General features: G+C 62.8%; 6 protein-coding genes across 7 annotated transcripts; 4 read left to right on the top strand and 2 right to left on the bottom strand.

Annotated features, from left to right (window-relative positions):
* The first annotated feature begins 3,075 nt into the window (after window positions 1-3,075).
* On the top strand, window positions 3,076-4,705 carry APOA1 (apolipoprotein A1). The gene is made up of 4 exons (XM_064173240.1): window positions 3,076-3,151; window positions 3,328-3,383; window positions 3,631-3,784; window positions 3,873-4,705. Exons 2-4 carry the CDS (start codon window positions 3,341-3,343, stop codon window positions 4,468-4,470), a joined length of 795 nt encoding a protein of 264 aa, XP_064029310.1. The 5' UTR covers window positions 3,076-3,151; window positions 3,328-3,340; the 3' UTR covers window positions 4,471-4,705.
* Window positions 4,706-5,138: 433 nt separating this feature from the next.
* On the bottom strand, window positions 5,139-6,900 carry LOC135191051 (apolipoprotein C-III-like). 2 transcript variants are annotated; one of them, XM_064173008.1, is made up of 4 exons: window positions 6,876-6,900; window positions 5,679-5,738; window positions 5,425-5,551; window positions 5,139-5,320 (listed from the first exon to the last, which is right to left on the bottom strand). In XM_064173008.1, the coding sequence occupies exons 2-4, from the start codon at window positions 5,734-5,736 to the stop codon at window positions 5,224-5,226; spliced, it is 282 nt and encodes a 93-aa protein (XP_064029078.1). In that variant the 5' UTR covers window positions 5,737-5,738; window positions 6,876-6,900; the 3' UTR covers window positions 5,139-5,223. The 2 variants fall into 2 exon arrangements, with proteins under 2 accessions (XP_064029078.1, XP_064029077.1); XM_064173007.1 differs by lacking the exon at window positions 6,876-6,900 and adding an exon at window positions 5,854-6,013.
* A 7-nt stretch (window positions 6,901-6,907) lies between these two features.
* Window positions 6,908-7,773, bottom strand: LOC135191104 (uncharacterized). Its single transcript, XM_064173095.1, has 2 exons — window positions 7,749-7,773; window positions 6,908-7,665 (listed from the first exon to the last, which is right to left on the bottom strand). Exons 1-2 carry the CDS (start codon window positions 7,771-7,773, stop codon window positions 6,908-6,910), a joined length of 783 nt encoding a protein of 260 aa, XP_064029165.1.
* Window positions 7,043-9,220, top strand: APOA4 (apolipoprotein A4). Its single transcript, XM_064173005.1, has 4 exons — window positions 7,043-7,092; window positions 7,770-7,837; window positions 7,967-8,093; window positions 8,177-9,220. Exons 2-4 carry the CDS (start codon window positions 7,789-7,791, stop codon window positions 9,105-9,107), a joined length of 1,107 nt encoding a protein of 368 aa, XP_064029075.1. The 5' UTR covers window positions 7,043-7,092; window positions 7,770-7,788; the 3' UTR covers window positions 9,108-9,220.
* A 1,596-nt stretch (window positions 9,221-10,816) lies between these two features.
* APOA5 (apolipoprotein A5) lies at window positions 10,817-13,287 on the top strand. Its single transcript, XM_064173096.1, has 4 exons — window positions 10,817-10,909; window positions 11,332-11,407; window positions 11,515-11,626; window positions 12,381-13,287. The coding sequence occupies exons 1-4, from the start codon at window positions 10,817-10,819 to the stop codon at window positions 13,285-13,287; spliced, it is 1,188 nt and encodes a 395-aa protein (XP_064029166.1).
* A 1,037-nt stretch (window positions 13,288-14,324) lies between these two features.
* ZPR1 (ZPR1 zinc finger) lies at window positions 14,325-21,602 on the top strand. The gene is made up of 14 exons (XM_064173173.1): window positions 14,325-14,489; window positions 15,528-15,689; window positions 17,165-17,255; window positions 17,893-17,963; window positions 18,575-18,661; window positions 18,739-18,861; window positions 18,970-19,023; window positions 19,132-19,198; window positions 19,462-19,532; window positions 20,143-20,232; window positions 20,319-20,429; window positions 20,511-20,597; window positions 20,848-20,913; window positions 21,247-21,602. The coding sequence occupies exons 1-14, from the start codon at window positions 14,370-14,372 to the stop codon at window positions 21,379-21,381; spliced, it is 1,335 nt and encodes a 444-aa protein (XP_064029243.1). The 5' UTR covers window positions 14,325-14,369; the 3' UTR covers window positions 21,382-21,602.
* The last annotated feature ends 277 nt before the right edge of the window (window positions 21,603-21,879 follow it).

A 21,879-nucleotide genomic window follows, 5' to 3' on the forward strand; every position in this document is an offset into this window, starting at 1 on the left:
CTTCTGTTGGAGAGACCTTTTTAAGTAGCTTCTGTTCTCTGTGAGTTGTGACTTGCACCTTCCCTTCAGAGTGCTTTGTTTTCTTCTGCTGCCGTTGTGCTTGGGACTGGTTCTCTCTCCTGGCAGTGGCCACAGGGCTCTTCTTCAGCCCACATACATCCCTCCTCTTCCTCCTCTTCTTCCCAGCCTTTCCTCGAAGGATGGAGCGTGGAGTCCTTTGTGTCAGTCCTCCAAGCACTCGGGGGCAGGGGAGGTGTCATCGTTTTGCCTTTGGGACTTGACAAGCTGCAGCTCTCCTCAGTTCTTCTTAGGGACACTTTGCTGGAGTCTTTTATAAACCAAAAAGAAAGGAGAAAAAAAAACACACACACAAAAAAAAAAACCAACCAAGTAACAAAAAAACAAAGAACAGATAAAAAATAAATAATAAAACAAAACAACCAAATAACAAAAAAACAGAGAACAGATAAAAAATAAATAATAATGAAAACCAACCAAATAACAAAAAAACAAAGAACAGATAAAAAATAAATAATAATGAAAAACAACCAAATAACAAAAAACCAAAGAACAGATAAAAAATAAATAATTAAAAAAAAACCCCAACCAAACAACAACAAAAAAAAAGAACAGATAAAAATTAAATAATAAAACAACCAAATAACAAAAAAAACCAAAGAACAGATAAAAAAAATAATAAAACAAAACAACCAAACAACAAAAAAACAAAGAACAGATAAAAAAAAAATAATAAAACAAAACAACCAAATAACAAAAAAACAAAGAACAGATAAAAAAAAAATAATAAAACAAAACAACCAAATAACAAAAAAACAAAGAACAGATAAAAAAAAATAATAAAACAAAACAACCAAACAACAAAAAAAACAAAGAACAGATAAAAAATAAATAATAAAAAAAAAAACCCCAACCAAACAACAAAAGAACAAAGAACAGATAAAAAATAAATAATAAAACAAAACAACCAAACAACAAAAAAACAAAGAACAGATAAAAAAAATAAATTTAAAAGAGGAAAGAAGAATAAAAGAAAAGGAGAAAAAAAAAAGTACCCCAAGCCTGGGGACCTCGGAAGGAAAATCCTGAACCCAGCACAGTCCTCATCCCCGCGGCTCTTCTTCCCCCCCCCCCAACCAACCCCGAAGAGAAGCCTACCCCCTGCAGCTGCCTCCGGGGCTGGCTCTTGCCGTGCTAAAGGAGGGTAGGGGCTGGGGGGGTAGGGGTGGGATGCGATCGGCCGTGGGGCAGCCTGGCAGGGCCAGCCCCGGGGTTGCTTTTCCGACTGAAATCGGTGGCGGTGGGCGGGGGGTGGCCGCAGGAGCGGGGCTTGCTCTGCTCCTCTTCCTCCTCCCTCCCCAGCTGTGCCTGGCTGGCCCCCCCCAGCTGTGCCTGGCCGGCCCCCCCCAGCTGTGCCTGGCCGCCCCCCAACTGTGCCTGGCTGCCCCCTAAGCTGTGCCTGGCTGCCCCCCAGCTGTGCCTGGCCGCCCCCCAGCTGTGCCTGGCTGCCCCCCAGCTGTGCCATCTCGCAGTCTCCCACTCTTTTAGCCATGGCTTTGTGTGGCAGCAGCCAATACCCGCAGTGTATGGTGAATGTGTATTGATCTACTTTGCTATTCCTCCCCCCCGGGGGTGGGGGGTTGGAAATGTCAGAAGTATTTCTGGGGTGGTTGTTTCCTTGGGGGGGAGTTTTGGTTTGTTTGGGGGTTTATTTTTTGGGTTGTTTTTTTTTGTTGTTGTTGTTGTGCTTTTGGGTTCCCTCCTCCCCTCTCCCCCCTCCCTTTCCTGGTTTATGTTGGACTCAAAACGAACAAAGTCTCAGTAAATATTTAGTCCTTTTTTATTTGGTTGGTTGGTTGGTTTGGGGGTTTTGGTTTTGGGGGGTCACTTGCAACTAATCGATTAGTTGGACAGTGGGATCATGACAAATAAAACCATGAAGATGATGATGATGATGATGATGATGATGATGATGATGATGATGATGATGATGATGTTCTCCCCCCCTTGTCTCCTGTTTGCCTTTGTTGTTTCTCAGTGCTCCTGGTGTGGGTGGAATGGTTTTGGCCCTGGGTGGGAGGAGGTTTAAGGTGAGCTGATCACAGAGGGGTAGGGGTTGGAAGAGACCTCCAAGGATCATTGAGTCCAACCCCTCCTGCCAGAGCAGGGATCACCCAGGGCAGGTCGCACAGGAACACATCCAGATAGGCCTTGGAAGTGTCCAGAGCAGGAGGCTCCACAGCCTCTCTGGGCAGCCTGCTCCAGGTCTCCAGCACCCTCACACCAAAGAAGTTTCTCCTCATGTCGAGGTGGAGCCTCCTGGGTTCCAGCTTGTCCCCTTGTTACTTGTTCTATCACTGGGGGCTGCCAGGACGAGCCTGGCACCTTCATCCTGCCCCCACCCCTCAGATACTTAGAATCATGACTGCAGTCCCCTCTCAGCCTTCCCTCCAGACTAAACAGCCCCAGGTCTCAGCTGGCTTTCATAGGAGAGTTCTCAACTTGAGTGGTCCCTGGGACAGAGGCAGGGGGATGAGGTAGCTTCAGGCTAAGGGCACTCTGGCCGGGCTGGACTCTGCTCCAGGCTGAGCCTCTGCTGCCCAGGTCCCCAGGGAGCGTAGGGGAGCACAGCTCCTGGCACCTCTGCAGCAGGGATGCCCTCCAAAACGGGGACAATGTGAGCCCGGGCAAAGATGGGGCAGGGACCCCGAGTGGTCGTGAGCAGAGCATGAGGGGTTTGAGTCCCGCAAGCCAAATCCCTGCGGGGGTAAACCTTTTCCCCGGGCCGCTGGCCAATCCCCGGGGGCTGCCGAGGGGCCCCGGCGAGGCGAGGCGAGGCGGCCGCGGTGCGCAGGAATCTGGGTCAGCAGGAGCGTAAACAGCGCCTTGGCCGGGCAGCCGCGGCCCGCGGGGAGCTCCTGTTTGCTCGTCGGCCTTGCCAAGCCGACGCTCCGCGGCTGGCCAGGGCTCCGCAGCGATCCTTGAACTCTCCGCGCCACATCGTGACTGCTTGGGCTGCAGCCTTGGCTTATCTCCGCCGGGGAACTGCCCCCTCCTGCATAAATAGCGGCGGTGGGGAAGCGGCCGGCTCAGACGGGACGACCGGCGGCACGGCAGCGGCAGGAGAGAGCTGGTAAGAGCTCGGGCTGCTCCAGGGGCTCCCGGGTACCCCACAGCCCTGGGACACGGGACGCAGGATGGGCTTCACCCACGATGCCAGCGCGGAGCCGACGTGCTGGGGCCGGCGGCTCCATCCCGGGGGCTTTGCGCGCAGCTCCCCCGCATCCAACTCTCTTGCTCTGCCTCCAGGTTCAGCGTCAAGATGAGAGCCGTGGTAGTTGTCCTCGCCCTCTTCTGCCTGACAGGTAGGTGACCGGAACGGGGCTGGCACAGCGGCAAATCCCCGTGGGACGAAGCAGGACAGGGCGGCCGAGCCTGGCAGGAGTGCTGCTGGCAGTGCCTGGCTTCCAAAGGGCTCTGCGCGTCAGGCTGCAGCCGAGTGGCTCCCTGAGCCCTGCCCAGGGCCGGGCAGGCTCCTGGGGACAGTGACAAGCAGGAGCCGTCCGCACCGCGGTGCCACCGTGTCCTGAGCTCTCCGGGCTCTCCCCGCAGGCACCCAGTCGCGCTCCCTGTGGCAGCACGATGACCCCCAGGAGCCCCTGGACCGCATCAAGGACTTGTTGCATGTGTACATGGAGACCGTGAAGGCCAGTGGCAAGGATGCCATCTCCCAGTTCGAGTCCTCTGCTGTGGGCAAACAGCTGGAGTAAGTGAGGGCACACGTAGCGGGGGACTGGTGTGTGTGTGGGGGGGGGTCCCGGGCACCGTGCGTGACCTCCCTCTACTCCCCGTAGCCTGAAGCTGAGCGACAACTTGGAGGCTCTGGGGGCGGTCGCCGCCAAGCTGCGGGAGGACATGACCCCCCTCTACGCGGACCTGCGGGAGAAGTGGCTGAAGGACACAGAGGCTTTGCGCCAGGACCTGACCAAGGACCTGGAGGAGGTGAAGGAGAAGATCCGGCCCTTCCTCGACCAGTTCTCCGCCAAGTGGACGGAGGAGCTGGAGCAGTACCGCCAGCGCGTAGTGCCCGTGGCCGAGGAGCTGAAGGGCTTCACCAAGCAGAAGGTGGAGCTGCTGCAGGAGAAGCTGGGTCCGCTGGCTGAGGATGCTCGGGACCGCCTGCGCGGGTACGTGGAGGAGGTGCGCCAGAACGTGGCACCCCTGAGCAAAGAGCTCCGGGAGAAGCTGAGCCAGAAGCTGGAGGAGCTCCGCGAGCAGGGCATCCCCCAGGCCGCCGAGTACCAGGCCAAGGTGGCAGAGCACCTCAGCAGCATGCGCGAGAAGATGACCCCCCTGCTGAAGGACGCCAAGGAGCGCCTCGCCCCCTTCGCCGACAGCCTCAAGGATCGCTTCATCGCCCTGCTGGACGACCTCCAGAAGAGAGTGGCCTGAGCCGCCGGACGGCGCGGCCAGGGACTGACCCCGGCCCCACTCCTGCAGCTGCCCCGGGGCCGCTGCCTGCCCTGCCCGGGGTGCTTCCCCCCGGGGGGGGGGGCTCTGGGGACGGGCTGCAGAACATCCTCCCTGAGGACCCCCCCCCCTTCTCTCCCACCACCTCCCCTCCCCGACGTGGCGTCGCTCTCGGCTTTGCCTCCTTCCTTTTGTCAAATAAAGGCGACTTAAGTTATTGGAGCTCGATCAGTCTTTGCAGTGGATGCTGGCGGGGAGCAGCCTGCTCGGCAGCGCTGCGGGGCCCCAAGGGCTCCAGCGAGGCTGGGGGGACAGGGACCTGGCAGGATAGGTGCCCTCTGCCCTGGCACTGAGCTCAGCTCTGCCCAGGAGGCATCCGGGCCCAACCCCACACGGAGCTCTCCCAGCGCCAAGGGCAGCGCTGGGGTGGTGGAGAACGGTGGGAGGTGCTCTGGCAGAACCTGGACTCCCCCTCCCTTCCCCAGGCTGCCGGAGCAGTGCCTGGCTCCTGCCACCCCGCACTCGTCTCACACCGTGCTTGCCCCGTGGCAAGGGATCCCGAGGAGGCGCTCCCTGTCGGTCCCAGCCCTTCCTCACCCCGCGGTGCACACTCCTCCTCGCTCCCACACCCAAGCGATGCTGCCACAGCCGCTGCTTCAGCGCCACTTTATTGAAGAATCACAACATGGGTGGGGACCCAGGGTGCCCCCAGGCCCCCGCCAGCCCCCGGAGGGGCTAGACAGCCGCCGTCTGCTTCCAGAGCTCGGCCAGCTGCTGCTTCAGCCGGGCCAGCTGCTTCTTCGCCAGGTCCGCGTTGCTCTCCAGCCAGCGCCTGCAAGGGGAGGGTGGGCTCAGCACAGGGCACCCGCCGGGCTCCCCTGCTGGCAGCAGGGTGGCAAGGGTGGGTGCCCAGGCTGAAGAGGAGTGTGGGGGCACCTGGCCTGCTGAGCCATGTCCGACTCCTGCAGCGTGTTGAAGGCTCCCTTGACCATGGAGGAGGCTTTCTGGGCGTACTCCTGCACCTTCTTCACCAGCGTCTCGGGCTGCTCGCTCGTATCGGCCCCTGCAAGCACAACCCTTGTGGGAGCAGGGGGCGAGGCCAAGAGGCTGTGCCCCCCACCCCCTGCATGCACCCCAGCACTCCGAGCCCCTTTGTCCTCCTCGAACGGCAGCCCTCGCCCAGCTCTTACTTGCTGTCGCTGCCAGGACGGCCGTGCAGGCGAGCAGGAGCAGGATCGACCCCTTCATGGCTGGGGAGAGAGTAGAGCACATGGCACGGGTGGCAGGCAGGGACCCGTGTGCCCGCGGGGGTCCTGTCCCTGTCCCCTTCCCATCGCGCTGCTCACTGGGGGCCTCCCCACTCACCTGTGCTAGGCTCTGCGCAGGGGCAGCCAGCCCCTGGCTCCCACTTTATAGCCTCTCCCCGAGGGTGTTTGTGCAAAGGTCAGGGGCAGTGGGGGCTGGCCGGGGAGGGGGCACATCGGCAGGGACCTTCCGCTGCCAGCGCTGCTGCCGAAGGGCCTCCTCCCGGCCGGGGGTTGGGAAATCCCTCGGCACCGCTGCCGCCAGTGGCTGCCCTGTGGCTCTGCCTGCATCTGCAACCTTCTGCCTGTGTGCCCCGGCGTGGGCATGCATGGGCACGGGCGTGCTGGTGTGCGCAGCCAGCCTGGTGCACACTGAGCCATACATGTCGGAGAGGGCAGCTGCGGGGACAGCCCTAGAGCTGTCCTGGGCACACAGAGCACAAGGGTGACATCCAGTGGCACCAGCCCCGGGCATGATGTCACCGGGCTGGCTCTGCCTGGAGGCGCGTTCGGCTGAGGGCTGCGTGCCCAAGATGTTCCCCTGACGGCTGGGCACAGCTATGGCTCTTTGGACTTTGGCATTGCCAGTGCCTGGCTGATCTTCATCCCTGCCAGCTGTGCCCTTTGCCCCAGACATGACACATCACCATCAGGCTGCAGCCCGGGGTGGGTGCACCAGGGCGTGTGTGGGCTGAACCAGGGGCTGCGTCTCGTGGGGGTGCCAAGGGCCTGATGCCCACGGGCAGGGACATGCAGGGGTCCTGGCACTGTGTGGGTGCAAGCAGGGTCCTGGAGGTTCCCTGTGGCCGGTAGCGATGGTGCCATTCTACACACACAGCCTCGTGTGCCCCCCTGCATCCAGCACAGCACCCCCTGCCCATGTCTTGCCCCACCGCACATCCCGGGCACCACACAGCTGGCACCAGCAGAGCCGTGGCTACATCTCACACTGCTGCAGAGCTGGGAGCTGTCCCCCGCGCTGCGCTGTCCCCTCTGCTCCAGGGTCTCTGCCTCCCCGCGGAGTGCTCAGCCGTGGGGCTGCCCATGTGTACCCCCATCCCCTTTCCACCCCCTCCTTGGCACCTTGCTGGGAGCTGGCAGGGCTGCGGGTGATGTCAGGGCTGAGCGCACGTCAGGCGCTTCCACGTCGTGACCTTGCTAAAGTCCAAGCCTGGCGCTTGTGTCCCAGGCTTGCGTGGAAGCTGCGGGGGCCGCCCGGGCTGCATAAATAGCGGCGGAGCTGCCCGGGCCCGCAGCGACCCGCGGCTGTGGCAGCGCAAACGATCAGCTGTGTGCGGAGGTGAGCGGCTGCTGGCTGAGGGCTGCTGGCTGCGGGCTGCCGGCTGCGAGCTCAGCTCCTTGCTGCTGGCTGCGGGCTGCCGGCTGCTGGGTGCGGGCTGAGGGCTGCTGGCTGCTGGCTGCTGGCTGTGGGTTCCTGGCTGCTGGGTGTGGGCTGCGGGGTGTGGGCTGGGGGCTCCTGGCTGCTGGCTGCTGGCTGTGGGTTCCTGGCTGCTGGGTGTGGGCTGCGGGGTGTGGGCTGGGGGCTCCTGGCTGCTGGGTGCTGGCTGTGGGTTCCTGGCTGCTGGGTGTGGGCTGCGGGGTGTGGGCTGGGGGCTCCTGGCTGCTGGGTGCTGGCTGTGGGTTCCTGGCTGCTGGGTGTGGGCTGCTGGGTGCGGGCTGGGGGCTCCTGGCTGCTGGGTGCTGGCTGTGGGTTCCTGGCTGCTGGGTGTGGGCTGCGGGGTGTGGGCTGGGGGCTCCTGGCTGCTGGGTGCTGGCTGTGGGTTCCTGGCTGCTGGGTGTGGGCTGCTGGGTGCGGGCTGGGGGCTCCTGGCTGCTGGGTGCTGGCTGTGGGTTCCTGGCTGCTGGGTGTGGGCTGCGGGGTGCGGGCTGGGGGCTCCTGGCTGCTGGCTGCGGCGCCTGTGCGGGCACTGCTCAGCCCAGGGCAGGTCTCTTCACCTCTGCTCTCTGCTTCCGCAGGCATTGCCGAGCACTCAGGATGTTTCTGAAGGTCCCAGCTCTTGCCCTGGTGCTCCTGGTGGTCTCAGGTGAGGTGGTCTGTAGGTACCCAGTGTCAGGAGGGTCCTGCTCTGGGGGGGGCAGGATGGGGACCTGCTGTCCTTGGTGGGGATGCTGAGCAGGACTGTGCCCGTGCTGACTGTGGCATCTGCTTGCAGGGGCACAGGCTGATGTCAACCCAGACGAGGTGGCCAGCGTGATCTGGAAATACTTCACCGAGCTGGGCAACAATGCCAAGGAGACGGTGGATGGGCTGCAGCAGTCTGAGATCACCAAACAGCTAGAGTGAGCACAGGGGGCACACGGAGATGCCGGGCAGGGGAGGGGGCTGCGGGCACGCCGGGGCACTGACACGTCCTCTCTTCCAGCACCCTGCTACAGAGCAACCTGCGGAGCGCCAGCCTGTACGCCGAGGACCTGCAGCGGCGGCTGGTGCCCTTTGCCACCGAGCTGCAGGCGCGGCTGGTGCAGGACTCGCAGCGGCTGAAGGAGCAGATCCAGCGGGAGCTGAAGGAGCTGCAGGCCAAGATGGCACCGTACGCCGACGAGGTTCACCAGCAGATCGGCACCAACATCCGTGAGCTTCAGGCCAAGATCAGTCCCTACGCCGAGGAGCTGCGCTCCCGGGTGGACCGCGGCGCCGGCGACCTGCGGCGGGTGCTGGAGCCTTACGCCACCGAGCTGCGGGGGCGGCTGCAGGACAACGCCGAGAGCATCCAGGCGTCCCTCAGCCCCTACGCCGACCGCCTGCAGCAGCAGATCGACGGCGGCGTGGAGAGCCTGAAGGAGCACCTGGCACCGCTGGCCGACGACCTGAAGACGCAGGTGGAGCAGACCGTGGGCGAGCTGCGGCGTGGGCTCAGCCCCTACGCAGGGCAGGTGCAGGAGGGCCTCAACCGGCAGCTGGACAGCCTGACGGCGCAGATGGACAAGGTGGCAGAGGAGCTGCGTGCCCGCCTGGCTGCCAGCTCGGAGGACCTGCGTGCCCAGCTCATCCCCTTGGCCGAGGAGCTGCGGCAGGTGGCCAGCGGCGACGCCGAGAGCCTGCAGCAGCGCCTGGCACCCCTGGCGCAGCAGCTGGACCAGCGAGTGGGGCAGACGCTGGAGGCTTTCAGGCAGCAGGCAGCCCCCTTTGGAGAGGCCTTCGGGCAGCAGCTGGTGCAGCGTCTGGAGGAGATGAAGAGCAAGCTGGACTCGGGCACTGCCGGCCTGGAGGACCACCTGGAGCTGCTGGAGAAGGAGGTGCGGGAGAAAGTGGCAGACTTCCTCAGCACTGCTCAGCCACCAGCAGAGAACTGAGACCCCCCCCTGGCACTGTGTGGAGGGGGTGTGGGGTGACCACCCATGCCCCCCACACTGTGAGTGTCCTGGGCACTGCCCGTGGCAGAAATAAAACAGGCCCTTGTGAAGCACCTTCTGGTCTGTGTCTGTCCTGCCCCAGGGCACCCAGCCAGCTGCTCCGAGGGGAGAGCATCACCTTGAACTTGGGTCACAGGGCACCAGGGAGAGGGAACACAGGTGGGGATGGATGGATGGATGGATGGATGGATGGATGGATGGATGGATGGATGGATGGATGGATGGGTGGATGGGTGGATGGATGGATGGATGGGTGGATGGATGGATGGATGGATGGATGGATGGATGGATGGATGGGTGTATGGATAGATGGATGGATGGATGGATGGATGGATGGATGGATGGATGGATGGATGGATGGATGGATGGATGGATGGATGAGTGGATAGATGGATGGATGGATGGATGGATGGATGGATGGATGGATGGGTGGATGGATGGATGGATGGATGGGTGGATGGATGGATGGATGGATGGATGGATGGATGGATGGATGGATGGGTGGGTGAGGGGCTAGGACAGGGCTGGAGGTGGTGACAGAGAGGTGAGCCATTGGCCAGTGCAGGATCAGGACCCAGGACATCACAGCATCGGGGTACTGCAGCACCTTGGTGTCACCTGGGTGGCTCCAGAGGACCCAGAGACCTCGCACAGGGCCGAGCACCCCCACTGCAGTGGGACCAGCTGCTGCTGCTGCAAGGAATGGGGTTGTGCAGGGTGGGTGACAGGCAGCACACACCCCACACCCACCCACCCCCTGCAGGGACTGTGGCTGGGCACAGCCGGGCTCAGGCAGGCAGGGAGCACGCTCGGGTCGCCAGGAGATTCCCAGCTGAGGGAGAAGGGAAAAGGCACTGAAGCTATGGGCACAGTGAGCAACCTGAGCTGCTCTCCTAGTGGATGCCCCCCGAGGACGTCTCCCACCGCTAGGGGTTTCCCGCAGCGGGCAGGAGCTGCAGGATGGGAGCGTGGCCAGGGCTGCCCAGGGCAACCCCAAGCGTCCCCACGGTGAGGTAGCAGAGCGGACTTTGGTGCCAGCAGAGGGCTGGTGACTGCTCGGAGCTTCACCTCTGCTGTGCACAGGACTTTGCCTTCCAACACAGGCTGCCCAGTCCCCAGCCCTCCCCCAGCCACACACCCCAACCCCTTCCTGGCACAGCTGGAGCCATCCTCGTCCTTCTGCACCCACCTGGGCCCCATCCCCAGGTTCTGGGCTCCCATTCCCCTCTTCTGGCTTCAATCCCTTGCAGCAGAATCTGCCAAGTGGGCGAGTTTCAGTTGGTGTCCCTGTCCCAGCCCGGCCACTCCGCATCCCCCTCGCCACTCTGGCAGCTCTCTTTCGCTGTTTGCTGCACGATGCAAAGGTCAGCGGTGGGGGCAGGGGCAGGGGGCAGGGGCAGGCTCGGCCCCAGCAAGCTGCAGAGCCAGCAGCGATGCTCCCTTATCGCTGGGAAAACAAGAGCTGCTCGGGCGGGGCGGGACGGCAGCCTTCGGGCAGCCCTGCCCGGGGGATGCTCGGGAAGGGGCAGGCGAGGGGGCAGTCAGATGACCGATCCCCCCCCCCCCCCCCAGCGTCACCTCTCCGGCACGGCCGTGGGGCTCCACGTTGTGTTTACAGGGAGTGAGGTCCAAAAAGCCTTCCCCTGCCGATGTGCTCCTGGGCCTCCTGCTGCGGGGAGCATATAAAGGGAGGAGCAGGTCAGCACCTGGCAGGAGGGATGCAGGAGGTGACCAGGAGCCAGGTGAGGGGGACAAGCCCACAGAGCCAGTGTGGGCACCTCCTGCCTGGTTGACCTTTGGCTGGCAGGAGGTGACCAGGAGCCAGGTGAGGGGGACAAGCCCACAGAGCCAGTGTGGGCACCTCCTGCCTGGTTGACCTTTGGCTGGCAGGAGGTGACCAGGAGCCAGGTGAGGGGGACAAGCCCACAGAGCCAGTGTGGGCACCTCCTGCCTGGTTGCACTTTGGCTGGCTGGAGGAGCTGGGTGTGAGCCCTTGCCTGTGCTGGGGGCTGGGTTATGCTTCATGTGTTACAGGGAACCCCAGGAGCAAGGTCCTGGCAGAATGCAGTGGAGGGGGCACAAAGAGCAGGGGCCCCCAACCCGTGAGTGCTCAGAGAGGTGCCCTGCAGTGTGCCCTGATGTGCTCCTCTTCTCCTCCCCGCAGCACTCTGGCCTGCTGGCCTGGCACACCATGCCTCTGAAGCTGGCACTTCTGCTCACCCTCCTGGCAGCCTTACCAGGTGGGTGCTGAGCACAGGAGCACGCTCAAAGGCAGCTGGTGGCAGTGGGCTTGGGGCAGGGCTGGGTGTGGGCAGCACCCCACAAACTGCTGCCCTCCTGCCCACAGTGTCACTGGCTGAGCTGGCACAGGATGGCTTCTGGGAGTACCTCAGCCAGCTGACGAGCGACAAGGATGGCACCGAGCACAGCCAGGGTGGCAAGCTGGGCAGGGACATCGTGTGAGTAGCACCGTGCCAGGGGCTCAGCCTGTGCTGCCCAGCCTGGCTAACCGCCTGTGGTCCCCCCACAAAGCTCCCCCCAGGTCCCACCCTCATTGTCCTCATTCCTCTAGGGGCAGAGAGCCCACGGGAACAGCCCTCGTGGGTGCCAACAGCTTTACTGAGTGTGCCAGGGCACTGCAGGGTGCTGTGTTGGGGGCTTTACTGAGTGTGCCAGGGCACAGCAGGGTGCTGTGTTGGGGGCTTTACTGAGTGTGCCAGGGCACAGCAGGGTGCTGTGAGTTGGGCACTTTACTGAGTGTGCCAGGGTGCTGTGTTGGGGGCTTTACTGAGTGTGCCAGGGCACAGCAGGGTGCTGTGTGCTGGGGGAGCTTTACTGAGTGTGCCAGGGCACTGCAGGGTGCTGTGTTGGGGGCTTTACTGAGTGTGCCAGGGCACTGCAGGGTGCTGTGTTGGGAGCTTTACTGAGTGTGCCAGGGCACTGCAGGGTGTTGGGGGCTTTACCGAGTGTGCCAGGGCACAGCAGGGTGCTGTGTGCTGGGCACTTTACTGAGTGTGCCAGGGCACTGCAGGGTGTTGGGGGCTTTACTGAGTGTGCCAGGGCACAGCAGGGTGCTGTGTGTTGGGCACTTTACTGAGTGTGCCATGGCACAGCAGGGTGCTGTGTGTTGGGCACTTTACTGTGTGCCAGGGCACTGCAGTGTGCCATGGTAAGTTGGGGGCCCTCAGTAAGTGCATCTGCTGCCTGGCACAGAAACCTGAAGGAGAACATCCAGGACAGGGTCAGCTCCATGGGGACCCTCCTGGAGAAGCTGGCACCCTCGGGCAGCAGAGGCCCCCAGCCCCAGCTGTACCAGGACTCGGACAGCTTGCAGAAGGTCATCAGGAAGGAGCTGGAGAGCCTGAGGCTGAAGCTGTCCCCGTACGTGGATGATGCCCACCACAAGGTCAGCAAGCCCCTGGAGGAGCTCCGCGGCCAGCTGCAGCCCTTCACGGAGGAGCTCCTGGAGCAGCTGTCCCTGAGCGCCCGGGACCTGCGGCGCCACCTGACGCCCGGCCGGGAGCTGGCGGCTCAGCTCCTGGGGGGTGCGGAGGAGGTGCGGAGGTTCACGGCTCGCTACGCCGAGGAGATCGCCTCGCACACCGCGCGGGTGCGGGACATCGTCCAGCCCTACGCGGCCAGGCTGCTGACCCAGATCCGCCGCAGCGCGGAGCAGCTGCACAGCAGCGGCAGCCCCCACGGCCGGGCCAGCCCGGAGCAGCTCAACACATCCATCCAGGAGCTCTCCGCCAAGCTGACCCAGAACGCCAGGGACCTCCAGCAGAAGATCCAGAGGAACCTGGAGCGGCTCAGGGCCAAGCTCAGCCTCTACCCTGGCAGGCTGCGGCAGCAGCCGGCCCCTGCCGAGGAGCTGGCCCGGGAGGTGCAGCGGCAGGTGGAGGAGTTCCGCAGGGACACCTACGGCCAGGTCCAGGCCTTCACCCGGGCCCTGGACCGAGAGACGGAGGCGATGCGGCTGAAGCTCTCCTCCGAGCCGCCCGCCCTGGGCGATCCCCAGGAGGCTGCCCCTGCCCTGCAGGACCTGCGGGCTCGCCTGGACGCGCTCTGGAGGGACCTGGCGCGCAGCCTGGGCGAGCGGAGCGGCGCCGAGGCCGGCTGAGGGCGGGGGCGGGCAGGAGAGAGCCGGGGAGGGGGGGGCAAGGGAGCGCCGGGGAAGGGGGGGGGGGGCAAGGGAGCGCCGGGGAAGGGGGGGGGGGGGGGCAAGGGAGCGCCGGGGAAGGGGGGGGGGGGGGCAAGGGAGCGCCGGGGAAGGGGGGGGGGGGGCAAGGGAGCGCCGGGGAAGGGGGGGGGGCCAGGGGAGAGCAGCGGGGGGGGGGGGGCAGGGGAGAGCAGCGGGGCGGGGGGCCAGGGGAGAGCAGCGGGGCGGGGGGCCAGGGGAGAGCAGCGGGGGGGGGGGGGCAGGGGAGAGCAGCGGGGCGGGGGGCAAGGGGAGAGCAGCGGGGCGGGGGGCAAGGGGAGAGCAGCGGGGCGGGGGGCAGGGGGAGAGCAGCGGGGCGGGGGGCAAGGGGAGAGCAGCGGGGCGGGGGGCAAGGGGAGAGCAGCGGGGCGGGGGGCAAGGGGAGAGCAGCGGGGCGGGGGGCAAGGGGAGAGCAGCGGGGCGGGGGGCAAGGGGAGAGCAGCGGGGCGGGGGCAAGGGGAGAGCAGCGGGGCGGGGGGCAAGGGGAGAGCAGCGGGGCGGGGGGCAAGGGGAGAGCAGCGGGGCGGGGGGCAAGGGGAGAGCAGCGGGGCGGGGGCAAGGGGAGAGCAGCGGGGCGGGGGGCAAGGGGAGAGCAGCGGGGCGGGGGGCAAGGGGAGAGCAGCGGGGCGGGGGGCAAGGGGAGAGCAGTGGGCGGGGGGCAAGGGGAGAGCAGTGGGCGGGGGGCAAGGGGAAAGCAGTGGGCGGGGGGTGTGCAAGGGGGAGCCGGGGCGGGCAGGGGAGAGCCGGGGGGGGGGGGCGGGGGCAGGGGAGAGCCGAGGGTGGGGGGGGGAAGACAGACAGGGGAGAGCCGGGGCGGGGGGGGGGGGGCAGGGGAGATCCGGGCCAGGCCAGGCCGCCGCAGACCCAATAAAGGCGCCTCCATCGCGCTCCTGCCCCGCGTCACATGTCCGCACGCGTCACATGACCGCACTCGTCACATGTCCGCACTCGTCACATGACCGCACGCGTCACATGCCCGGGCCGCGTCACGTGGCGGCTCCGCCATGGCGTCGCTGGGGGCGGTGGAGGCCAGGGCAGGGTCTCTGTTCCAGCCGCTCAGCGCCGAGGACGGCGAGCAGCGCCCGGCCGAGATCGAGTCGCTGTGCATGAACTGCTTCCGCAGCGTGAGCGGCGGCCTGCGGGGCACCGGGCGGCACCGGGCGGCATCGGCGGCGGCCTGCGCTGGGAGCGGCTGGGCCTGGGCCGCAGCGGCCGCTGGGGACAGGGTCCTGGAGGGGGCAGAGGGCTGCGGGTGGGCCGGGCAGGAGCTTGCTGGAAGGGCTTGAAGAGAACCGAGCCGCAGCTGCCTTGGGGGGTGTGTGTGTGTGTGTGTGTGTTTCTGCGGGGGTCCGAGGGGCTGGGGCCGAGGCAAGGAGCCTGTGGGGGGATGAGACAGGAGTCTGCTGGGGAGGGCTGAGCCCAGGGCAGGGCCACAGCAGCCTGCGGGGGCTGAGGGTCTGGGCGTCCGAGTCAGGAACCTGCAGGGGTTGGGACGGGGCCAGCTGGGGATCAGCACAGGCTAGAGCCGCTGTGCGCCCCTCGCTGGGGTGCAGGGGCCAGCAGGGGAGGGCAGGATGGGGATCAGCTCAGGATGGGGATCAGCTCAGGATGGGGATCAGCTCAGGCTGGGGATCAGCACAGGCTGGAGCCGTGGTGCTGCCCTGGCTGGGGTGCAGGGGCCAGCAGGGGAGGGCAGGATGGGGATCAGCTCAGGATGGGGATCAGCTCAGGATGGGGATCAGCACAGGATGGGGATCAGCTCAGGCTGGGGATCAGCTCAGGCTGGAGCCGTGGTGCTGCCCTGGCTGGGGTGCAGGGGCCAGCAGGGGTGTGTCTGCCGCATCAGGGCTGCAGAAGCCTCCCGGGTGGGACCTGGGTCTGTGAGCTCAGTGAGGGCAGGACCCGGGGGAGACCTGCTGGTGATCACAGCTTGTCCTGGAGCTGAGGGGTGGTGGTAGGAGCTGGTGACCCAGGAGGTAGGCAGGGAGCCGAGGGGAGGCAGAGTCTGCTGGCGGGGGGGGGGGGGGGGGGCAGGGTTGGGTGTTGTGTGGCAGGGCTCAGGGATGGAGACCTGCCCAGAGGGAGCCTTAGCAGGAAGAGGAGACCTGTGGGAGGCAGTGCCCTGAGGATCTGAGTGCCCACCAGCCCCCTTGCTGCTGCAGGGTGTGACGAGGCTCCTGCTCACCAGGATCCCCTTCTTCAAAGAGGTCATCGTCAGCTCCTTCAGCTGTGACAGCTGCTCCTGGTCCAACACCGAGATCCAGTCTGCAGGCAGGATCCAGGAGCAGGGCGTGTGCTACAGCCTGACTGTCACCTCCCGCCAGGTGAGCTGCCAGGCTGCTGGGCAGCTGCCAGCAGGCATCTGTGGCCCTCTCAGACAGGGCAGTAAGTGCTCATCTTCTCTGCCCCCGGGGGAGGTACAGCCTCGGTATTAGGAGGAAGTTGTTGGCAGAGAGACCTTGAGTGCTGTGTTCAGTTCTGGGCCCCCCAGTTTAGGAGGGACATTGAGATGCTTGAGCGTGTCCAGAGAAGGGCAGCGAGGCTGGGGAGAGGCCTTGAGCACAGCCCTACGAGGAGAGGCTGAGGGAGCTGGGATTGGTTAGCCTGGAGAAGAGGAGGCTCAGGGGTGACCTTATTGCTGTCTACAACTACCTGAGGGGAGGTTGTGGCCAGGAGGAGGTTGCTCTCTTCTCTCAGGTGGCCAGCACCAGAAGGAGAGGACACAGCCTCAGGCTGTGCCAGGGGAGATTTAGGCTGGAGGTGAGGAGAAAGTTCTTCCCTGAGAGAGTCATTGGACACTGGAATGGGCTGCCCGGGGAGGTGGTGGAGTCGCCGTCCCTGGAGCTGTTCAAGGCAGGACTGGACGTGGCACTTGGTGCCATGGTCTGGCCTTGAGCTCTGTGGTAAAGGGTTGGACTTGATGAGCTGTGAGGTCTCTTCCAGCCTTGGTGATACTGTGAATGGTTTCCAGTAGAGCCTTCTGGGTGCAGATGTCTCCCAGCTGACCAGTGAGGTCCTGCAGTGCCAGGGGAGGGCCTGAGGCTGTGCAGAGGGCTCAGGCTGCTGCTTTGAGACTTGCCTGCCACTGAGTTTTCTTTGACTGCCTGCTCCAGAAATCCCCCACTTCAAGGAAGTGATTATCATGGCCACCAACTGTGATTGCTGTGGGTACAGGATGAATGAAGTGAGCTAAAGAACTGCTGACCTCTTTCTGAGGGGCTGAGGGGAGGTGGGAGCAGTGCTCTGGCTCTCACGGGTGGCTGTTCCCTCTGGGAGAGCATCTGGAGAAGAGGAGGCTCAGGGGTGACCTCATTGCTGTCTACAACTACCTGCAGGGAGGCTGTAGCCAAGTGGGGTTGGGCTCTGCTGCCAGGCAACCAGCAAGAGAACAAGAGGACATAGTCACAAGTTGTGCCAGGGCAGGTTGAGGGTGGATGTTGTTAGGAAGTTGTTGTCAGAGAGAGTGGTTGGCATTGGAATGGGCTGCCCAGGGAGGTGGTGGAGTGGCCGTGCCTGGAGGTGTTGAAGCCAATCATGGTTGGGGCACTTAGTGCCATGGTCTGGTTGGTTGGGCAGGGCTGGGTGCTAGGTTGGGCTGGCTGAGCTTGGAGCTCTCTTCCAGCCTGCTTGATTCTATGATCAGTCAGGTTGTTTGTGCAGGTGCAACCTTCTTAAGCCCACAGTGTGGATGTTCCTGGCACAGAGAAGCTGTGGAGCCATCTTGGAGCTAACTCTGCTGCTCTTGTGGGGTGCTGGGGCCCTGGGGATCCTCACACTGCTTCTTGACTGTCCCCTGCAGGACATGAACAGGGAGGTGGTGAAGACAGACTGTGCCACAGCCCGAATTCCAGAGCTGGACTTTGAGATCCCAGCGTTCACCCAGAAGGGAGGTGGGTGAGTGGCAGCTGCGTGGTAGGCACCAGTGAAGGCTCTGGCATCATCTCCTTTGGGCTGTGAGGATGATTAGGGGATTGGAGCACTGCCTGACAAGGGGAGGCTCACCTGGGGCTGCTTAGTCTGGAGAAGAGGAGACTAAGAGGGGATTGAATCAGTGTTCATCAGTATCTGAGGGCTGGGGGTCAGGAGCGGGGGACAGGCTCTGCTCACTGCTGCCTGGGATAGGACAAGCAGCAATGGATGGAAGCTGCAGCACAGCAGGTTCCAGCTCAACACAAGGGGAAACTTCTTTACTGGAAGGGTCCCAGAGCCCTGGCACAGGCTGCCCAGAGAGATTGTGGAGTCTCCTTCTGTGGAGCCTTTCCAGGCCTGTCTGGTTGTGTTCCTGTGTGCCCTGAGCTGGACTGGATGATCCTGCTCTGGCAGGGGGGTTGGACTGGATGAGCTCTGGAGGTCCCTTCCAACTTCTAAAGTTCTGTGATTCTGATGATCTCTTTGGGTTCCTTCCAACCCCTGACATCCTGTGAGCCTGTGAATGAGCTCCAGGAGGCCAATGTGTGGAGGCTGGCAGGAGGGGCAGCACTGCTGTGGTGCACTTAGTGGTGGTGTCCTGTCTGTTTTCATTCCCAGTCCTGACCACCATTGAAGGGATCATTGACAGAGCTGTGGCAGGCTTGGAGCAGGACCAGCCCATCCGCAAGGTGAGAGGTCTTCAGCTGCCTGAAAGGGCCTGCAAGAGAGCTGGAAAGGGACTTTGGACAAGGGTAGGGAGTGATGGGATGAGAGGGAATGGACTGAAGCTTGGGGAGGGAAAATTGAAACTGGAGATAAGGAAGAAAATCTTGGCAGTGAGGGTGAGGAGAAACTGGCACAGGTTGGCCAGGGAGGTTGTGGAGCACAGAGAGGGAAGGTGAGGAGACACTGGCACAGGTTTTCCAGGGAGGTTGTGCAGCACAGAAGCACAGAATGTGATCAAAGATCACATTCTGTGCTTCTGTGCTCCACAACCTCCCTGGAGATGTTCAGTGCCAGGCTGGATGAGGTCTTGAGCAACCTGTGCTGGTGGGAGCTGTCCCTGCCCATGGCAGAGGGCTGGATCTGGATGATCTTTAAGGTCCCTTCCAACCCAACCCATTCCATGAAAGGGGAAGCTCCTCAGGGACTCCTGCCTGGGACATGCTTGCTTTGCTCCTGCTCTGCCTCTACTGTGATGGGAAGGCTGCTGCAGGCTCTCTGGCTTGTGCTGTTGTCAGATTTGTCTTCAGCTCTGGGCTGCCTCTGGTGTCCACCTCAGACATGTCCTGTTCTGCAGGCACAGGATGAGGAAGTGGCAGGCAAAATCGAGGAGTTCATCGGCAAACTGAAGCAGCTGAAGGAAGTTCCTTCCCCTTTCACCTTTGTGAGTAGGCTGGAAGGGAGCCCCCCACCCCTGCCTGAGGTGTGGGAGTGGCTCCTTGAGGCTTCCTCTTCTCTCAGGTCCTCGATGACCCTTCAGGGAACAGCTTTGTGGAGAACCCCCATGCGCCACAGAGGGACCAGGCCCTGCTGGTCACTCGCTACAGGAGGACTCCCCAGCAGGCTGCCATGCTGGGGCTGGAGGTAACAGGGAGCTGCTGCTCCTGCCCTGCTCCCCTCACCCTCTAGGAGACCCTGGCTTGAAGAACAGGAGTTGATGCTGCCTCTGCTTTTCCCCTACACCCTTTGCAGGGAGAGGAGCAGGGTGAGATACCAGCAGATTGTGCAGAGGACCTGAGGAACGAGGTGGGGAGCTTTGCAGTGTGATGGCAGCTGTGTCTGGGGGACTGGTGCCCAGGAACAAGCTTTCTGGGCTGGTCTGGGCTTTGTGATTCTCCTTTTCCTGTGACCCAGGTGCTGCAGTTCAACACCAACTGCCCTGAGTGCAATGCCCCAGCGAACACCAACATGAAGCTAGTTCGTATCCTTGGAGCAGGGATGTGGGTGCTGATTGGTGTCCCCTGCCTGGGGGTGACAGTCACTGGCTGCTGAGCCTGATCTCCTCCTGCTACACCCAGAAGACTTGATTGAATGGTTTCCAGTAGAGCCTTCTGGGTGCAGATGTCTCACAGCTGACCAGTGAGGTCCTGCAGTGCCAGGGGAGGGCCTGTGGCTGTGCAGAGGGCTCAGGCTGCTGCTTTGAGACTTGCCTGCCACTGAGTTTTCTTTGACTGCCTGCTCCAGAAATCCCCCACTTCAAGGAAGTGATTATCATGGCCACCAACTGTGACTGCTGTGGGCACAGGACGAATGAAGTGAGCTAAAGAACTGCTGACCTCTTTGTGAGGGGCTGAGGGGAGGTGGGAGCAGTGCTCTGGCTCTCACGGGTGGCTGTTCCCTCTGGGGGAGCATCTGGAGAAGAGGAGGCTCAGGGGTGACCTCATTGCTGTCTACAACTACCTGCAGGGAGGCTGTAGCCAAGTGGGGTTGGGCTCTGCTGCCAGGCAACCATCAAGAGAACAAGGGGACATAGTCACAAGTTGTGACAGGGCAGGTTGAGGGTGGATGTTGTTAGGAAGTTGTTGTCAGAGAGAGTGGTTGGCATTGGAATGGGCTGCCCAGGGAGGTGGTGGAGTCTTTGTGCCTGAAGGTGTTGAAGCCAATCCTGGCTGGGGCACTTAGTGCCATGGTCTGGTTGGTTGGGCAGGGCTGGGTGCTAGGTTGGGCTGGATGAAATTGGAGCTCTCTTCCAGCCTGTTTGATTCTATGATCATTTGGTGCAGCACAGCCATCACCATGCTTGCCTCCTGGGCACCGTGCCCAGGTTTGGAGCAGCCTCTGAGCTCTCAGGCTAAACCCTCTTTAGAACATCCTGGCAGGGTTTTGGTGTCAGAGCCCCTGAAGCTGGCTGCTGGCTGTTCCCAGGTGAAGTCTGGAGGAGCAATCGAGCCCCAGGGCACCAGGATAACCCTTCGGATTACAGACCCCTCTGACATGACCAGAGATGTCCTAAAGGTACAATGTCCTGGGGCACCTGCCCTGTCCTCCCCTGGTGCCTGGTTGTCCTCTGGTGGGCACTCACCAGCTGCTCACCCTGGCAGTCGGAGACCTGCAGTGTGGAGATCCCGGAGCTGGAGTTTGAGCTGGGGATGGGAGCACTGGGAGGGAAGTTCACCACCCTGGAGGGGCTGCTGAAGGACATCAGAGACCTGGTGAGTGGCCCTGCCAGTGCTGGAGCCTGGCTGTGGGGCCAGGTGGCACAGCTGGCTGAGAAAGTGGCTCTGCTCTCCCAGGTTGAGAGGAACCCCTTCACCCTGGGGGACAGCTCAGTGCCTGGCAAGGCTGAGAAGCTGCAGGAATTCATTGGGAAGCTGCAAGAGGTGAGGCCATAGCTGATTCCCCACCCCCTGCAAGCTGGGGTTTTGCTGCTCTTGCTGTAACAGCTCCTTGGCAAGCAGCTTTCTGGTTGCTGCAGACTTGCCTTCCTCTATCCTCAGCCCTTTCATGGAGCTGTTCCTGGTTTTTAACTGGTGACAGTGTTGGAGCTGTAAAGCTGCATGCATCTGGGTGCTAGAAGTGCTGGAGGTATAGGCTGGGCCTCAGTGCTGCCTGGCTGTGCTCTTTCTGCAGGTCATAGAGGGGAAGACAAAGGCTCACTTCATCATGGATGACCCTGCAGGCAACAGCTACCTCCAGGTATGGCACTGGGAAGATGAACCTCCTTGAAGTCTCCTGAGCAGTTTGGGTGGATTTTCCTCTGTTTCCCTGCTGGTTGACAGGGAGAATTCCCCTTGGGACTTTGTTGGTGAGTGACTGGTCCAAGGAAATGAAACCGCTTGGTGCAAAGGTGGTGCAGTGTCTGCTCCTGGGATTAGGGGCCAGGAGTAGTCTGTCTTGAGTCATGCTCCGTTGTGTGAGGGACAAGTCTTGCCTGGAAGAATGCTGTCGAAAGCCTCTCTCTGCCCCCGGGGGCTGCTGGTGCCGAGGCTGTGAGCAGGGGTGTGAAGGGCTCTCCCTGTCCCCCTGCAGAATGTGTATGCCCCAGAAGAGGACCCAGAGCTGACAGTGGAGCGCTACGAGCGAACCTTTGAGCAGAACGAAGACCTGGGCCTGAATGACATGAAGACGGAGGGCTACGAGGCGGAGCAAGCCCCGGGCCGGTAGCTGAGTGCCGCTGGACCCCTTCACCCTCTTCCCCCATGGCTCTGGGGACCAGGACTTGTCGGGGGGCTAAGACCTCGTTCTCTGTCCCGGACTATCCCGAGGGCAGCAGGGACGAGCGCTGAGGCCTTGCTCTGGAAGTGTGCGGTGGGGAGGTGCCGTTTGGGTGCCCTATTGGGGTCCCTCTGGGCCGCGACTGCCCCCGAATAAAAGCGTTGATGGAATCGCCGCGTCCGCTGCTGCCGCTGGCCCCGCCCACAGGGGGGCGTGCGCTCCGCCCCTGCCCCGCCCACAGGGGGCGTGCGCTCCGCCCCTGCCCCGCCCACAGGGGCGTGCGCTCCGCCCCGGCCCCGCCCACAGGCGCCTGCGCTCCGCCCGGCCCCGCCCACAGGCGCCTGCGCTCCGCCCGGCCCCGCCCACAGGCGCCTGCGCTCCGCCCGGCCCCGCCCACAGGCGCCTGCGCTCCGCCCGGCCCCGCCCACAGGCGCCTGCGCTCCGCCC

The sequence above is a fragment of the Pogoniulus pusillus genome, chromosome 38 (genome assembly GCF_015220805.1).
Source record: "Pogoniulus pusillus isolate bPogPus1 chromosome 38, bPogPus1.pri, whole genome shotgun sequence".
Lineage (NCBI taxonomy): Eukaryota > Metazoa > Chordata > Aves > Piciformes > Lybiidae > Pogoniulus > Pogoniulus pusillus.

Bases quoted from the DNA above. Each gene is read 5' to 3' on its own strand.
- APOA1 (XM_064173240.1), top strand. From the start codon at position 3,341: ATGAGAGCCGTGGTAGTTGTCCTCGCCCTCTTCTGCCTGACAG. The intron at 3,384-3,630 runs GTAGGTGACCGG...CTCTCCCCGCAG, and splicing joins CGCCCTCTTCTGCCTGACAG to GCACCCAGTCGCGCTCCCTG. The intron at 3,785-3,872 runs GTAAGTGAGGGC...TACTCCCCGTAG, and splicing joins GCTGTGGGCAAACAGCTGGA to CCTGAAGCTGAGCGACAACT.
- LOC135191051 (XM_064173008.1), bottom strand. From the start codon at position 5,736: ATGAAGGGGTCGATCCTGCTCCTGCTCGCCTGCACGGCCGTCCTGGCA. The intron at 5,552-5,678 runs GTAAGAGCTGGG...TTGTGCTTGCAG, and splicing joins CGTCCTGGCAGCGACAGCAA to GGGCCGATACGAGCGAGCAG. The intron at 5,321-5,424 runs GTGCCCCCACAC...CTCCCCTTGCAG, and splicing joins GACATGGCTCAGCAGGCCAG to GCGCTGGCTGGAGAGCAACG.
- LOC135191104 (XM_064173095.1), bottom strand. From the start codon at position 7,773: ATGCCTGCGGAAGCAGAGAGCAGAG. The intron at 7,666-7,748 runs GTGAAGAGACCT...CGCACCCCGCAG, and splicing joins TGCGGAAGCAGAGAGCAGAG to CCCACACCCAGCAGCCAGGA.
- APOA4 (XM_064173005.1), top strand. From the start codon at position 7,789: ATGTTTCTGAAGGTCCCAGCTCTTGCCCTGGTGCTCCTGGTGGTCTCA. The intron at 7,838-7,966 runs GTGAGGTGGTCT...ATCTGCTTGCAG, and splicing joins GGTGCTCCTGGTGGTCTCAG to GGGCACAGGCTGATGTCAAC. The intron at 8,094-8,176 runs GTGAGCACAGGG...CCTCTCTTCCAG, and splicing joins GAGATCACCAAACAGCTAGA to CACCCTGCTACAGAGCAACC.
- APOA5 (XM_064173096.1), top strand. From the start codon at position 10,817: ATGTGCTCCTGGGCCTCCTGCTGCGGGGAGCATATAAAGGGAGGAGCA. The intron at 10,910-11,331 runs GTGAGGGGGACA...TCCTCCCCGCAG, and splicing joins AGGAGGTGACCAGGAGCCAG to CACTCTGGCCTGCTGGCCTG. The intron at 11,408-11,514 runs GTGGGTGCTGAG...TCCTGCCCACAG, and splicing joins CCTCCTGGCAGCCTTACCAG to TGTCACTGGCTGAGCTGGCA.
- ZPR1 (XM_064173173.1), top strand. From the start codon at position 14,370: ATGGCGTCGCTGGGGGCGGTGGAGGCCAGGGCAGGGTCTCTGTTCCAG. The intron at 19,199-19,461 runs GTATCCTTGGAG...TGCCTGCTCCAG, and splicing joins CACCAACATGAAGCTAGTTC to AAATCCCCCACTTCAAGGAA. The intron at 20,598-20,847 runs GTGAGGCCATAG...CTCTTTCTGCAG, and splicing joins TCATTGGGAAGCTGCAAGAG to GTCATAGAGGGGAAGACAAA.